A 15,153-nucleotide genomic window follows, 5' to 3' on the forward strand; every position below is an offset into this window, starting at 1 on the left:
TGTTTCATGTGCTAAGAAAATATAAGCAGTTAGAGGAGAACTGCTGTTCCCATTCCCACATGTACCCATACAACAGCAGCAGTGCCTAAATATTGTTCTTTCCATCTGGCAACTATGGATAAACTGCACTTTGCTCCTATCCAAGACCAGCCCTTCCACCTGGACACTAGATCTCATCCACTTTCTTCTACTGAAGGTCATCACTCTAGCAAGTCTCCCCCTTCTCTCTTGCATCCTTCTCAATTTTCCTCCAACTCTTTCTAGTTGTCTATTGGGCTTGAGTGTATATGGGAGTGGATGGGGCAGAGATGGATGAAAAGGGAAAGATCCTGACCATTTGGAAACCAAGAATGATGGTATCATGGAACTTTTATCTTCTTATAAATCTATCACAGACATCTAAATCTCCAGTTCCTTTTTGTTTTTAACTAAAAATATTATTAGCAAACAGACACTGACAATTGGGGGAGAGTTAAGAGAGACACTAACACTGATATTCGTCTTGGTCATCTAATATCCAGAGTCTTTATCTAGCAAGATACCTGAAAGCCTAAGGGCCTTTGTTCATGTAGCAATAAATAGCTCAGAGGTCAGAATAATTCTATGAACTTCTCCAAAATTCAAGCACTGTTCACAACCACAAGACTTTTTTTTTTTTTTTAACCTGTAACAGCTGTATCTATGGGGTAGAAAAGATCCCTAGACAGTAACAATAACAACTCTCCTGTCTTTCAGCTTAAACTACCAACCAGAATGAAGACACAGTTTACGGTATTCCAAAGAAAATTAATGAACCCAGATGAGCAATGCTTTTTGCTAAATTCTTACTAGCTATATTAATGGCATAACATGAACATCTACTACCTGGCCCAGATGCACTGTCTCTTGAAGGTGTGGGTGGTGGCAATTGTTGTCTTGTTAAGATTTTGCTTTCTTTATTTATCTGAAGTAAAACAGGACCTGCATCTGGGGAGAACATGTTAAAAGTAAATAAAGATGAAAGCCTAAGGACAAAATGTAGTTTGTTCCAGAGCAGATTTTTTTCAAAGAGAATGCAAATCTAGGATTAAAGCAGCCTCAGGAAATGTCAGTTTTACCATAACTCTGCCTAAGGAAGAATTTATTCTTACAGAATTTTAATGTGTTTAGAAACTAAAATAAATAAAATACTATATTATGGTCTTCTCTTTCATAATGCTGATTTCCACCACTCTCACCTCTCCCAAACCCACTCGAAAAAAAAGAGGCACCTTTTTATAATATCTGAAAAATATTTACCTTTGATTCTGGATTGAATCCAGTCCAAGAAGACACTCACCCTGGCAAATACGCCTGGCTTCCTTGGCTGGGGACAGCTGGCTCCCCAGCTGACAATGCCATAGAGGACAAAGGGAGCTTTTTCATGTTTACATACTAATGGCCCACCAGAATCTCCCTGGAACACCAAGAAAACATGTTCTAAAATTGCTTTAATCAGAACTCCTGCTTTCAGTTTTGGAACAGGAATAATCAATAATTTATTCATAATATATTTCTTTAATTTCTTAAAGATTTATTTTTATGAATTTGTATACCTTAGAATACTTAGACTTAAATAAATGAAATCACAAATAAAAGAAATGAAAGAGGAGACATTACAACTGGTACCACAGAAATACAAGGGATCATAAGAGACCACTATGAACAACTATAAACCAAAAAATTGGATAAACTTAGAAGAAATAAACTCCTAGAAACATACCACCTACTAATACCAAATCAAGAGGAAAAAGAAAATCATAACAGACCAATACAAGAAAGGAGATTGAATCAATAATCAAGAACATCCTAACAAAGAAAAGCCTAGGACCAGATGGCTTCACTAGTGAATTTTACTAAACATTTAAACAAGAATTCTTCTCAAAGTCTACCCAAAAACTGGAGGAGGGAATACTCCAAAACTCATTTTATGAGGTCAGCATTACCCTCATACTAAAGCCAGAAAAGAACACTACAAAAAAAGATAAATTAGGCCCATATCCCTAATGAACATAGATGTAAAAACACCCCCAAAATACTAGCATACTGAATTCAACAGTATATTAAATGGATCAATCACCATAATCAAGTGGGATTTATTCCAGTGATGCAAGGGTGGTTCAACATATGCAAGTCAATAAATGTGAAAGTTAAAATCGTATCATCATCTCAATAGTACAAAAAAGCATTTGATAAAATGCAACATTCTTGCATGATTAAGAACTCTCAACAGCTTGGGTGTAAATAAAACATACCTCAACATAAAAAAGGCCATATATAACAAACCCGCAGCTGACACTCTACTCAACAGTGAAAGGTTGAAAGCTGTTCCTCTAAGAGTAGGAATAACACAAAGGTGCTCACCCTTACCAGGTCTATTCAATATAGTCTGAAAGTCCTAGCCAGAGCAATCAGGCAAGAAAGTCTTTTTATACAGAAAGTCTTAAAGGCTCCACCAAAAAACTGTTAGAACTTATCAATGAATACAGTAAAGTTTCAGGATACAAAATATAGAAGTCAGCTGTGTCTCTATACACCAACAAAACACACACACACACACACACACACACACACACATATATAAAAATCCCACATACAATAGCATCAAAAGAATAAAATACTTTGGAATAAATTTAACCAAGGAGGTAAAAGGTCTCTATACTGAAAACTATGGCTTTGATGAAAAAATTAAAGACACAAAGAAATGGAAAGATATCCCATATTCATGAATTTGAAGAATTAATATTGTTAAAATGTCCACACTACTCAAAACAGCTATAGATTCAATGCAGTCCATATCAAAATTTCAATGGCATTTTTCACAGAAATAGAGAAAAACAATCCTAAAATTCACATGGAACCACAAAGACCCTCGCATAGTCAAAACAATCCTGAGAAAGAACAAAGCTGGAGGCATCACATTCCTGATTTCAAAATGTATTACAAATTTATAGTAATCAACACAGTATGGTACTGGCATAAAAACAGACACACAGACCAATGAGACAGAATTGTGAGCCCAGAAAAACCCTCATTTATATAGTTAACTAATATTTGAAAAAGGAGCAAAGGATACTCAATGGGGAAAAACTAGTTTCTTCAATAATGGTGTTGGGAAAACTGAATAACCACATGCAGAGGAATAAAATTGAACCCCTATTTTACACCACAAAAATTAACTTGAAATAGATTAAAGACTTAAACATAAGACCCCAAATGGCAGGACTTCTAGAAGAAAACATAGGGAAAAGCTCCTTTTTTTTTTTTTTTAGCTGTACGCGGGCCTCTCACTGTTGTGGCCTCTCCCACTGCGGTGCACAGACTCCGGACGCACAGGCTCAGCGGCCATGGCTCACGGGCCCAGCCGCTCCGCGGCATGTGGGATCCTCCCAGACTGGGGCACGAACCCGCGTCCCCTGCATCGGCAGGCGGACTCTCAATCACTGCGCCACCAGGGAAGCCCGAAAAGCTCCTTTGACTTTGTTTTTGGCAACAGTTTTTTTGGATATGAAACCAAAAGCACAAGCAACAGGGCCAAAAATCAGTAAGTGGGACTACATCAAGCTAAAAGGCTTCTGCACATCAGAAGAAACAATCAACAAAATGAAAACGCAACCCATGGAACGGGAGAAAATATTTTCAAACCATATATCTGATAGGCGGTTAGTATCCAAAATTATAGAACTCATACAAATCAATAACAAAAAAAATGCAATTTATAAATAGGCAGAGGATCTGAATAGACATTTTACCAAAGAAGATATACAGATGGCCAACAGGTACATGAAAATGTGCTCAACATCACGAGAATGCAAATCAAAATCACAATGAGATATCACCTCATACCTGTTTGATCAGCTATCATCAAAAAGACAAGAAATAAACAGTGTTTACAAAGATGTGGAAAAAATGAGAATCCTTTTGCACCATTGGTGGGAATATAAATTGGTATATCACTGTGGAAAATAGAATTAAAAATAGAACTACCATATGATATGGCAATCCCTGTTCTGGGTATATAGCCAAAGGAAATAAAAATAGGCTACTGAAGAGGTATCTGCACCCCCATGTTTACTGCAGCTTTATTCACATTAGCCAAGATATGGAAACAACCTATTTTTCTGTCAAAGGATGAATGGATAAAGAAGATGTATGGAGTATATGTGTGTGTGTATTTTTTATATGTGTGTGTGTGTGTGTCTATATGTATATTTGTTTATTTATTTGTTTATTTATTCAGCCATGAGAATACTGAATACTAAAATGGAATATTATTCAGCCATGAGAAAGGAGGAGATCCTGTCATTTGCGACAACGTGGATAATCCTTGAGAACAATATGTTAAGTGAAAAGTCAGACAGTGAAAGACAATTACTGTATGATATCACATATACCTGAGACCTAAAAAATGGGGAAAATGGGAAGACGCTGGTCAAAGGGTGTAAACTTCCAGCTGTAAGATTAACAGGTTCTAGGGATCTAATGTACAGCATGGTGACTGTAGTTAACAATACTGTATTGCTTACTTGAAAGCTGCTAAGAGAGTAGATCATAAGTGTTCTCAGCACAAGAAAGAAATGATAATTATGTGAGGTGATGAAGGTGTTAACTAACCCTACTATGGTAAGCATTTCACAATACCTAAGTGTATCAAAATCATCACATTGTACATTTTAAATTTATAAAATTTTATATGTCAATTATATCTCAATAAAACTGAAAAAAAAAACAAGCTTTAAAACATAGGATTTGCATTTTTTTAAGATAGGCTTTCTGATTTTTTATCAGGGCTTTTTTTTTTTTTTGACACAAATGTACTTAGGACCAAACTAAACGTTTAATTTAATTGTCTTCTTATAAAATAAACTGAGCTGATACCATATTTGAGATAAGTGTTTATTTTATATGGAGAATTTCACAGGAGAAATCCTGAACTGGAAATAGGAGACCGATTCCTTAATCTGTAATGTAGAACAATTAACATTTTCTCTGGGCCTAATTTTTTTCCCACATAATTTAAGATTATACTTGGGAGGCCCTTCCAGTTTGAAAATAGTCTGATTTGTCAAATCAGGTGTTTTTTTATTCACTCATTCATTCAGTACGAACACATACACAATATAGAATTTTTCAGTTAATTACAAACATTTTGTGATACAGAAGGAGCCTGTCTAATTTATCTTTTATGGTCAGCACTTATTACAGGGCCTCGCACATGGTAAATCTTCAAGAAACAAATGGTACCTACTGATTATTTTAAAAATTATTCGGTGCCTACTGTGAGCCAGGCATTCTGGAAAAGAATATAAACAAATTAGATGGTGATAATAGCCATAAAGGAAATACTCAGAGTGAAAAGTTGAGAACAATGGTAGCTGTGTGTATGCTTACACGTGCATGTATATTATTTGTAGTTTCAATAACATTTGAGCTCGTACATGAAAAATAAGGAGGTGGATTTTCAAAAACCTGGAGGAATAGCGTTTTAATGCAGAATTGATATCTGGGCTAAGGCCCCAACTTAGACAAGGATGTGGCAAGTTTGAGGTCAGAAGGCAATCGATGTGGCTGAAAAATAGTAAGCAAGAGGAGAGGAATAAGAACTAGACTGGAAAAGTCAGCAAGAACAGAACATGTATCACTCTGTGAAGACAAAGATCAATGGTAGGTCAAAGAATTTGAGATTAAAAAAAAAATCTAAAATTTGTTGTGAGCAAAGAACCACAGGATTCTACACTGTGTATCTGAAACTCCCATGTCTCTGCATTCCAACATTCTGATGTTCACCTTCCTGGATGAGAAATTACATTAGCAGGTCCATTACCCCTGAGTATGCACAGGAGGGTAAAAACCCTTTTTAGGGGTAAAAACCAATTACCTGATAGAAATATTAGAGTCTGTTTCATCAAAGCAAGTTTCTGAAGTCACCCTTTTAGTAATTCAGTATTCTTTATAAAAGAAAGCTACCCACATCTAGTCAGAATCTCTCCTATTTTCCTTTCTTTGTAGTGGCTGTAAATTTGGTCACACTGCAGCGAAAGTGACAGCTGGATGTAGCTGAAATAAATATAGGTACCAACCGAGATTATGGTATTTGGGTCACCTCTGACATGGACCTATTTGCTCTCTTGATAGATTAAGCTCTTCCCTTAATGTTACATGCTGTTAAACATGACAGAGACAGCAGAGCCATTTGTAATTTTCTTGATGTGAAAAAGAAAGAAAAACCATCCCTCAAAAGGGGGAGAATGAACACATTAATTCAGAACACTTTTCTATTGGATTTTTATAATATAACAGTAATGTCCTCTAGCAGATGGTATGAGTGCCCTTCCCATATTCCTTGGACCTTCCAGTCCATGCTGGCTGTGTGCCTGAGGGCCCTTGCCCTGTCCACCACAGCCATAAGGCCGCTCAGACTGCGGGAGATGCTCCCCTGCAGCCTCCCAACCGTGACTCTGGGGAAGCTCCCTCACCCCTCCAAGGGGAGGGGATAAATATACTGCGTGTGTTTTGCATCACTGCCAGAGTTTCGCTGCAGGATTCAGCTCAGTCCCTCCCTGTGGTAGTTGGCTTCATAGCACATTAATAGCACATCAATAGATGGGCTGCCTTCCCTTCCCTGTACCACCTCCTCACATTTCTACCAGTGATATTTGTACTTTCTAAGCAGACTGTTGCCCTTGAATCCTCCTCTCAGAGTCTGCTTCTGAAGAATGCAAATTACAATATGCAACATAAAACAGAATTTGGGTAGTGCTTGACACAAGGAAAGGGTTTAACTACACTCAATTTATATTCAATGTTAAGAGGGGACCTCCTTCCTTCTCTCCTCATTTTTGCCAATGGAAAGACTTCTATCCAGATTAAAGCCCAGTTTTCTCCCCATAGAGGTGGTATCCATTGGTTTCTGTTTCTTCGTGGCCAGGGGGGTGGGGGGAGCGTTTGTGGGGAGGCAGGGGAGGACTATCAAAAAGCTGCAACTCAAGATTCATTCTTTCTTCCCTCTCTACTCTAGACCAATATGAAATGACACAACAATCTGGAGAAGTGTGTCTGCTCTACAGACCCCAACTTTCCCTTAGGCAGGCTGCCTCAAGTCCAGACTAGGTGTTCAAGGTGGGCTGCTTAGTGTTGGAAACACTTTTTGGTTGCATACCTAAGGCATATTCCTCAGTCGGCTTTGTGGATATTAAAGCTGGTGTTTTGTAATCCTTTTGCCCGTATCCTGTCTTTTTCCTAGTTGATTCTGAACTTGCCAATAGCATGCTTGTCCAACTGACGTGTGAATACATCTGCACAGCTTCGTGCCTCTAGGATATCACTAAAATGAAACTACTGCTTTGTGATTTGTCTTCCGCTGCATATGAAAACCATTTTTTCAAAGGTTCTCATTTTCTTCATGATTATTTTATTTTATTCTGTGATTGAAAATTAAGTGTGGGTACCCAGGAGTTTAGTAATAATTTGAAACAATAAAACTCTTAAGGCATAAGTAGGATACACTAATGTATAATCCGTATTTGCTCGTTCCCCTTTAACCAAAGCTTTAAGCATATCTGAACACATCTTCCCACCTGCAGAACACATCTTCCCACCTGCAGAACACATCTTCCCACCTTCCCACCTGGTGTTGCCCTCTCCTACCTTCTCATGGGCTCCTCTGTGTACCCACTTCCCCTCTGATTGATGGCTGCTTCTGTCTCTCTGCCATCTCAGCAAGTTTGGACTAAGTAATTCACTCTTCCTGTTGTCCTACTGGCTTTCGAGTAGGGGTGTGGCATGATGCTACAGGCACAGGCCAAGATGCTTGTCTGTGGCTTTGAGAGTAGATTCTTCCTGTCTAAGGAGAATCTCCAACAGATGACAACTTCCTGTCTTCCCCTCTGCAAAATTAGAATCCTCTCACCTGACCCACATCTTTCCCTCCAGACGCTGCAGAGCCAGCACAGATCATCTTCTCTGTAATCCCTCCTGGATGGGCAGAATAGTAAGTGCGTTCGCAGACCTCTCTTTCTACCACAAGCACTTGAATCTGCTGTAAGCGACTCGCTAGGCCGCCATCTAAGAAATAGATTCAGAAAGAGAGCTTGATAATGAAGTAAGCAACAAGTGGTGTTAAAGAAATATATTTAAGTTCAGACTTGCTCTACACCGACACAGCTGCCATCATTCGGTTTTGCCTAAGCTGATGCAGAATTCTGAATCCAAACACAGTGTTTTGTGCAGGACATCTTTATTTCCAGATGTGACATCTTGGTGAAGAAAATCCATTGGCAGGAGAAACAAGATCAGAAACACTTTTTTTCTAGCTTAATTCTGATTTAAATTTTAGTGTTTCATAATGAGGTGGATAGACCTAGAGTCTGTCATGCAGAGTGAAGTAAGTCAGAAAGAGAAAGACAAATACCGTATGCTAACATATATGGAATTTAAGAAAAAAAAATGTCATGAAGAACCTAGGGGTAAGACAGGAATAAAGACACAGACCTACTGGAGAACGGATTTGAGGATATGGGGAGGGGGAATGGTGAGCTGTGACAAAGTGAGAGAGAGGCATGGACATATATACACTACCAAACGTAAGGTAGATAGCTAGTGGGAAGCAGCCGCATAGCACAGGGAGATCAACTTGGTGCTTTGTGACCACCTAGAGGGGTGGGATAGGGACGGTGGGAGGGAGGGAGGTGCAAGAGGGAAGAGATATGGGAACATATGTATATGTATAACTGATTCACTTTGTTATAAAGCAGAAACTAACACACCGTTGTAAAGCAATTATACCCCAATAAAGATGTTAAAAAAATTTTTAGTGTTTCAAATATTGCTATTAAGAATTCAGAAAGAGAAATTCAGTAAGATATGAATTGGTGTCACAGATAATTTATATTATAAATATATATGTTTATATATTTTTACAGGTACAGTTGACCCTTGAACAACACAGGTTTGAACTGCACGGGTCCACTTATACTCAGATATTTTTCAATAGTAAATACTGCAGTACTACACAGTTTGTGGTATGTAGGGCTGACTATAAATGACACTTGAATTAACCCCCGCATTGTTCAAAGGTCAACTGTAAATATTTTACATAAACATATTATAACTACATAACAATAATATATTTATATGATTTCCAATTGTAACAGGGAAGAGCCAAATCAGACTACATGTTGGATCTGTTTCTTTTACTTTAACCTTTGCTTTCTGCAGCTTTTGTTCACTGAAAGGATACTGTCTGTACATAATGGCCTGCCTCGGGGGAACCCTGCCCCTCCGCCTGAATGTTAAAACAAAGTGCCTTTGTTTGGGGGAGCATCTGGACTCTGCCCACCTGTGGATGGCTACTAGAAAGAAGAAATTAACACATCCCCTCCCTGAGGCTGGCCATTCCAGGTGATATTAGCAAAACTTATGGCCATTTTACTTTACTTCCTCATCTCCTCCCCCTCTCTGTGCTATAAAAGAAACTGGCCAAACCTCATAAAATGGCTTTTCAGAGACACTAGTCTGCTGTCTTCTTGGTCTGTGGGCTTTTTGAATAAAGTATTCCTTGCCTCAATGCCTCATCTCTGATTTGTTGGACTGTCGTGTGGCGAACAGAGTGAGCTTGGACTTGGTAGCACTCATATAAAACAAAACCATATTTCTCTTGTTCCTTTATTATCACTGAGGCCTAATCTCAGCTCTAATTTAAGATGACACTGATGATGAACACTAAAGAATTTCTTCTCCCGCCTGGCCCTCAGGCAGGTCTATGTTAACACGTGTTCTGTGTGACTTATTCTATCACTTTAGATTTATGACTAATTAAAAAAAGGTAAGTTCAGTATTTGATAGCCCTATAGCTTTTTGAAAAAAATTAATAAAAATTACTTTACATTTATGTAAATCGTTCCTTAATATATTTATAAAGCTTTTTACTCTAAGCTATTAATACTCACAACAACATTGTGAGGTGGGCTGTCACACTAATCTCACACATGAAAAAGCCAGAGCTCTGAAGATTTAATCACACAGCACCTATGGGGCAGAACTAGGACCTAGCCTAGGTCCGACTCTAAATCTTATTTTTTTTAATGTAGTAATCTAATACATAGATAATTTAATGTATTTAAAATCCTCTTTTCAGGGACCATACCTAACAATGTTGCTTATTATCATGTCTCAAAATTGAGAACTTGTTTTCTCTCTGAGACTAAAAGACTGAATTCACCTTTTATAAAACTGTAACCGCCTCCATCATCTGGTGGTCATGGAGTTGGTGAAGGTTGAAGATGTTAAAGAACAGGTACATTTATTCAAGGGCTTTGAGGCCAGTGAGTCAATAAAAATTTACTGTTTCCTCTATGCTAGGTAGATGCTGAGTCCTGGGGAGAGAGCAGTAAATTAGGCAGAGATCTGCCTGCAAGAGGCTCCCGCTCTAAGGGGTGGGATGTAGAAAATGATTCCGTAAAATATGTCAAGTCCATTTATGTGCAAGGAAATGATAAAACCAGGTTGTGCAGAGAGTGAAGGAAGGACAGTCCTGCTGCAAGAAAGGGGTCTGAGAAGATTTGAGTTGAGGATGGAGTAATGAGGAGGGGCTGTGAGAAGACTGGAATAGGAGTACTCTGGGGCCAAGGAAACAAAGCACAGAGCTTGAGAAAGAAAGAAGACACAGGTCAGCCAACAAGGGGACAAAGGAGGAGCTGAGGCTGGAGAAGTATGGGGAGGTCCAATGCAGAGCCTTCAATGCTGGGCTAGGAGTTCAGATTGTATTCCAAATGTAACAAATAAGCCATTCAAGGTTTATCAGCTGAGCCACACTGATTTTAAATCCCACTTTTGATATTTATTAGCCATGGAATTTTAGCAAATTACTTAGACTTCAGGGCCATAATCTCCTCATTTGCAGAATGGGAGGATAAAATCTCCTCATATGGTGGTTGTGAAGATTTTAGGAAAATGCAATTTGGCTGCAGGTAGCACAGTAAGCTGAGAACATGAATACTGTATGAGGTCAAAGATATCTCACCTCCTTTAAGCTCACAGACTTTATCATTATTTTTTTTTTAATTGAAGTATATTTAATTTACAATGTTGTGTTAGTTCCTGGTGTATAGCAAAGTGATTCAGTTATATATATATATATTCTTTTTCATTATAGTTTATATATAAACTATATATAGTTTATATATAAATTTTTCCATTATAGTTTATTACAACATATTGAATTTAGTTCCCTGTGCTATACAGTAGGACCTTGCTGTTTATCTATTTTATATATAGTAATGTATATATGTTAATCCCAAACTCTTAATTTATCCCTCCCTACCCCCTTTCCCCTTTGGTAACCATAAGTTTGTCTTCTACATCTGCAAGCTCACAGACTTTAAATGACATATAAACAGAAGGAAAATATAAAAGAAAATAACTTTATACAGTGAAAAGAAGCAGGACACAAACATCAACCCATTCAGATCTTTCAGTATTTCACTGTGGCTTTAAGAACTCTAGAATCTAGCCCAGAGGTCATCAAACTCCAGCCAACAGGCCAATTTCATGCCAGGCCCTAACCGAAGCCTATTTATTACAAGCCTATTTATTACACCCCCAAGCCTATTTATTACAATCCATGAACTAATTATGATTTGTACATTTTTAAATGGTTGAAAGGAAAATCCAAAAAAGAATAATATTTTGTGACAAGATTATTGTATAAAATTTAAGACTCATGGACAAGTTATGTTGGAATACAGCCACATCCATTCTATAACATATGGTCCATGGCTGCTTGGTGCTACAATGGCAGATTTGAATAGCTGTGACAGAGACCACATGGCTTACAAGGCATAAAATACTTGTATCTGGCCTTTCACAGATCTAGCCTACCTATGATTAAGTCACCCTGATGGAAAAATATAAAACAGCTCATTCTCTAATTTGATGAGCTTTACAGCTACATAAAACATGGTTTCAATGTTTCAGAAGGAAGAAGGGCTAAAGCAGATACTACTTGATATCATTTCCATGACACATTCTCAAAACTCTCAACCAGCAGTGATGTTTACGCAAAAGTAAAATGTTTACCTTCACTAACACTTCCCCATCCAGTCACAACACAGATCTCAGAGGAAAACAGAGGCTCCGTGCTGTGTGGGAGACACACTGGCCTCACCACTGAGTTGAACTCCAGAGCAGAGCTCAGCTGTATTAGGGCGATGTCAGAATCAAAGGTCAGTCTGTCAAAGTCTTCGTGCACCACAATGTGTTTTGCCCTTCTCACCTGTATTGTTAGCAAGCAAGAGATTACAAGGCAAAGTCAATGAGTTGAACAACTTCCTTGTATACTGGTCCAAAATAATCTTAAATCTCTGCATTTCCACACATCAGTAATGAAGATGACTTTGTACTAAATTAAAAAGGGCAATCTCCGTTAATAATTTACAGGAGTCCATGCACCGCTTTCTGAGGACTGGTGGTCCTGGAAAAACCAGACTATGGTGGACCTGTGTACATAGACCTGAATTTGCACTTCTTGACTCACCTCACCTAATTTTCAGATTAAATGTGATCTTAAATGGTATCTTTAAATGTTAGTATAAATGATAAGTATACGAGGGCATTAGGGGATTAATAACTACATGTTTTAGCTAAATGTATTCCCTGGCATGTGAAAATTTAGGCGGAATAACCATTAAAACAATTTCTCACCTGCTCAGTTGGTTCCTTCAAGGTTCTGTCATGGTCTCCAGCAACAATGGTCCACAAGAGTGGATTATTTTTCCTGGAGAGAGAAGAACAACAAAAGTTTGTCATGAAAACACATTTTTCACCATTTGGTCTAACCCCTTCTGGCCCTACCAACATGCACTGTTCAGTTCAGTCAGGGACCACCCACTACCCTGTCTGGCACCTTTGTGTAACCAGCAATGCTACACTCTGCCTCCTGACCTACCTGAGGACAAGTTCCTAATTGTGTATCTTGCCCCCTTCTTTTGGCCATAAAATGTCTTTGGAGCCCTTATCAAATATCACCAAAGACTATTTTTAAGTTAAGAAGGAAAAAAGAAAAGTTAGAGCTTATTTTAATTTCATAGTGATATTAGGAATGCATGAAAAAAATTACCTTCATAATGAGGTAGATTCTGGTCCATGTTTTACTGTTAAAAGTATCCAAACATTATATTACAGGAACCAGAATTGATGAAACTCAGGTTAAAAAAGATTTGTCAATTCAAAAATAGGTAAAATTCACGTATAGTGTTAGAGGTCAGGGCACTGATTCCTTTTAGAGGGGTGATTATTGGGAGAGCCTCGAGGGGGGCCCCTATTTGTTTCTTGATCTGGGTGCTGGTTACATGGGTGTTTGCTTTGTGTAAATTCCTCTAACTGTACTAAAGATTTGCACACATTTGACATACTTCAAAAAGATGTTTAAAAATTTAAATGTACATCCATTAATTTGCCACATCAAGATCTCCAGGGCTCCCCTGGTGGCACAGTGGTTAAGAATCCACCTGCCAATGCAGGGGACATGGGTTTGAGCCCTGGTCCAGGAAGATCCCACATGCCGCGGAGCAACTAAGCCTGTGCTCCACAACTACTGAGCCTGCGCTCTAGAGCCCGCGAGCCACAACTGCTGAAGCCCACGTACCTAGAGCCTGTGCTCCACAACAAGAGAAGCCACCACAATGAGAAGCCCGCGTGCTGCAACGAAAAGTAGCCCCTGCTCACCGCAACTAGAGAAAGCCTGCGTGCAGCAATGAAGACCCAATGCAGCCAAAAATAAATAAATAAAATTTAAAAAAAGATCTTCAGTTGAAAAAATATCCAGGTAAAGAGTCTCTCAATTGCCAGAAGTACACTGTCACTTCAGCTCGGAGATTAAGTTTTCATTTTTCAAAACTGTTTCTTCAGTAAAATTTATTGAAATTATTTTTCAATACACTTTATTCAAAGGAGATGTTTCTTAATACACATAGGCATCTTCTCTCTAGTCATAACCATGCTCATTTCAATTTCTTGCATGATGAGTCTGACTCACTCATGTGTTTCAATGTGCCTCTATTAAGGGAACTAACTTAGGTAAAGTGCCTGGCAAGTACTCTACAGATGGTAGAGACTCCATAATGGTAGCCATTTATTATTATCATTGTTCTTATCTGTCATGCACTCTAATGGAAGGATCAACTTTATTCTCAAAGTCACCCTCTAAATCATTACTAACTTATTTCTTACAGCTGTTACCAAGCTGTTGTCCTAGAATCATACCCCTGCCCTTGCCTTGAAAGGAAACCAATTGCTCGTATCTAAGTCTCGGGAGGAAGCTGCAAAGAGAAAAACAAGAACTGGTTAGACCCAACTAGGCTCAAGATGGCGGAAATTTGACTTCCACTAGACCTTGGACCTCATTATATGCTCATTGTAATACAATAGCTAAATGACGTACCCACCAGCACCATGACAGTTAATGGTTGCCATGACAACACTGGAAAAGCCCATACAAGAACTGAAAAGGAGTGCTGCATCAGTTCCAGGTCCAAACCACACCCTTGTTCTCTGATAAGTCATGAATATTCCTTCCACTCTTTCCAATTCCCTCCATTTTACTTCGACCCTCCTATATATATGGTGTCTCCACCAGAATTGGGTTAAGAAGTTGAATTTCGAACTAAATTCCCACTTCTCCATTCTTCTGCCATTGAACAAAGCTTCTGCTGTCCCAGTCTCAGCATTGGTTTCATGATTGGCTGTGTGAATCCGAGTGGAAAAAGAACCTCCCTGGCTGAGACGAGGGGTGTCCCGGCATGTGTCCAGGCGACCAATTTGATGACAAATTCATTCTACCTTTTTATACAGAGAATAGTGTCCACAATACAAAGAAATAATAAACATCATGGTAGAGCTGATAATGTAGCTCACAATCTCTAGTGAAGAAATTGTGCACAGTCAACAAATATCCTTTTATTTGGTAGAGAACACTGTAAAAAGTATATGACAACACAACGTACGCTTTATAAAGCAACAAAGCTTGAGATTTCTCCAATATGGGACAATAGCTGAAGGTATCAATTTATGAATTTCTCTAGCCTTTCTTCCCACTTGCCCATGATCAAGCTTCATTTCTTGTATCCTTATGGCCCCATC

General features: G+C 38.5%; 1 protein-coding gene across 1 annotated transcript in view; it reads right to left on the bottom strand.

The window, feature by feature from the left end:
- OVCH1 (ovochymase 1) overlaps positions 1-15,153 on the bottom strand; it is a 47,527-nt gene that overhangs the window by 12,142 nt on the left and 20,232 nt on the right. Inside the window, exons 13-17 of the mRNA XM_024733165.1 lie at positions 12,718-12,790; positions 12,094-12,289; positions 7,928-8,082; positions 1,279-1,435; positions 865-960 (exon numbers count right to left, since the gene is read on the bottom strand). Coding sequence (XP_024588933.1) covers positions 865-960; positions 1,279-1,435; positions 7,928-8,082; positions 12,094-12,289; positions 12,718-12,790 — 677 coding nt within the window. The remainder of the gene's footprint in view (positions 1-864; positions 961-1,278; positions 1,436-7,927; positions 8,083-12,093; positions 12,290-12,717; positions 12,791-15,153) is intronic.

This window comes from Neophocaena asiaeorientalis, unplaced genomic scaffold, assembly GCF_003031525.2.
Source record: "Neophocaena asiaeorientalis asiaeorientalis breed wild unplaced genomic scaffold, Neophocaena_asiaeorientalis_V1.1 scaffold150, whole genome shotgun sequence".
NCBI lineage: Eukaryota > Metazoa > Chordata > Mammalia > Artiodactyla > Phocoenidae > Neophocaena > Neophocaena asiaeorientalis.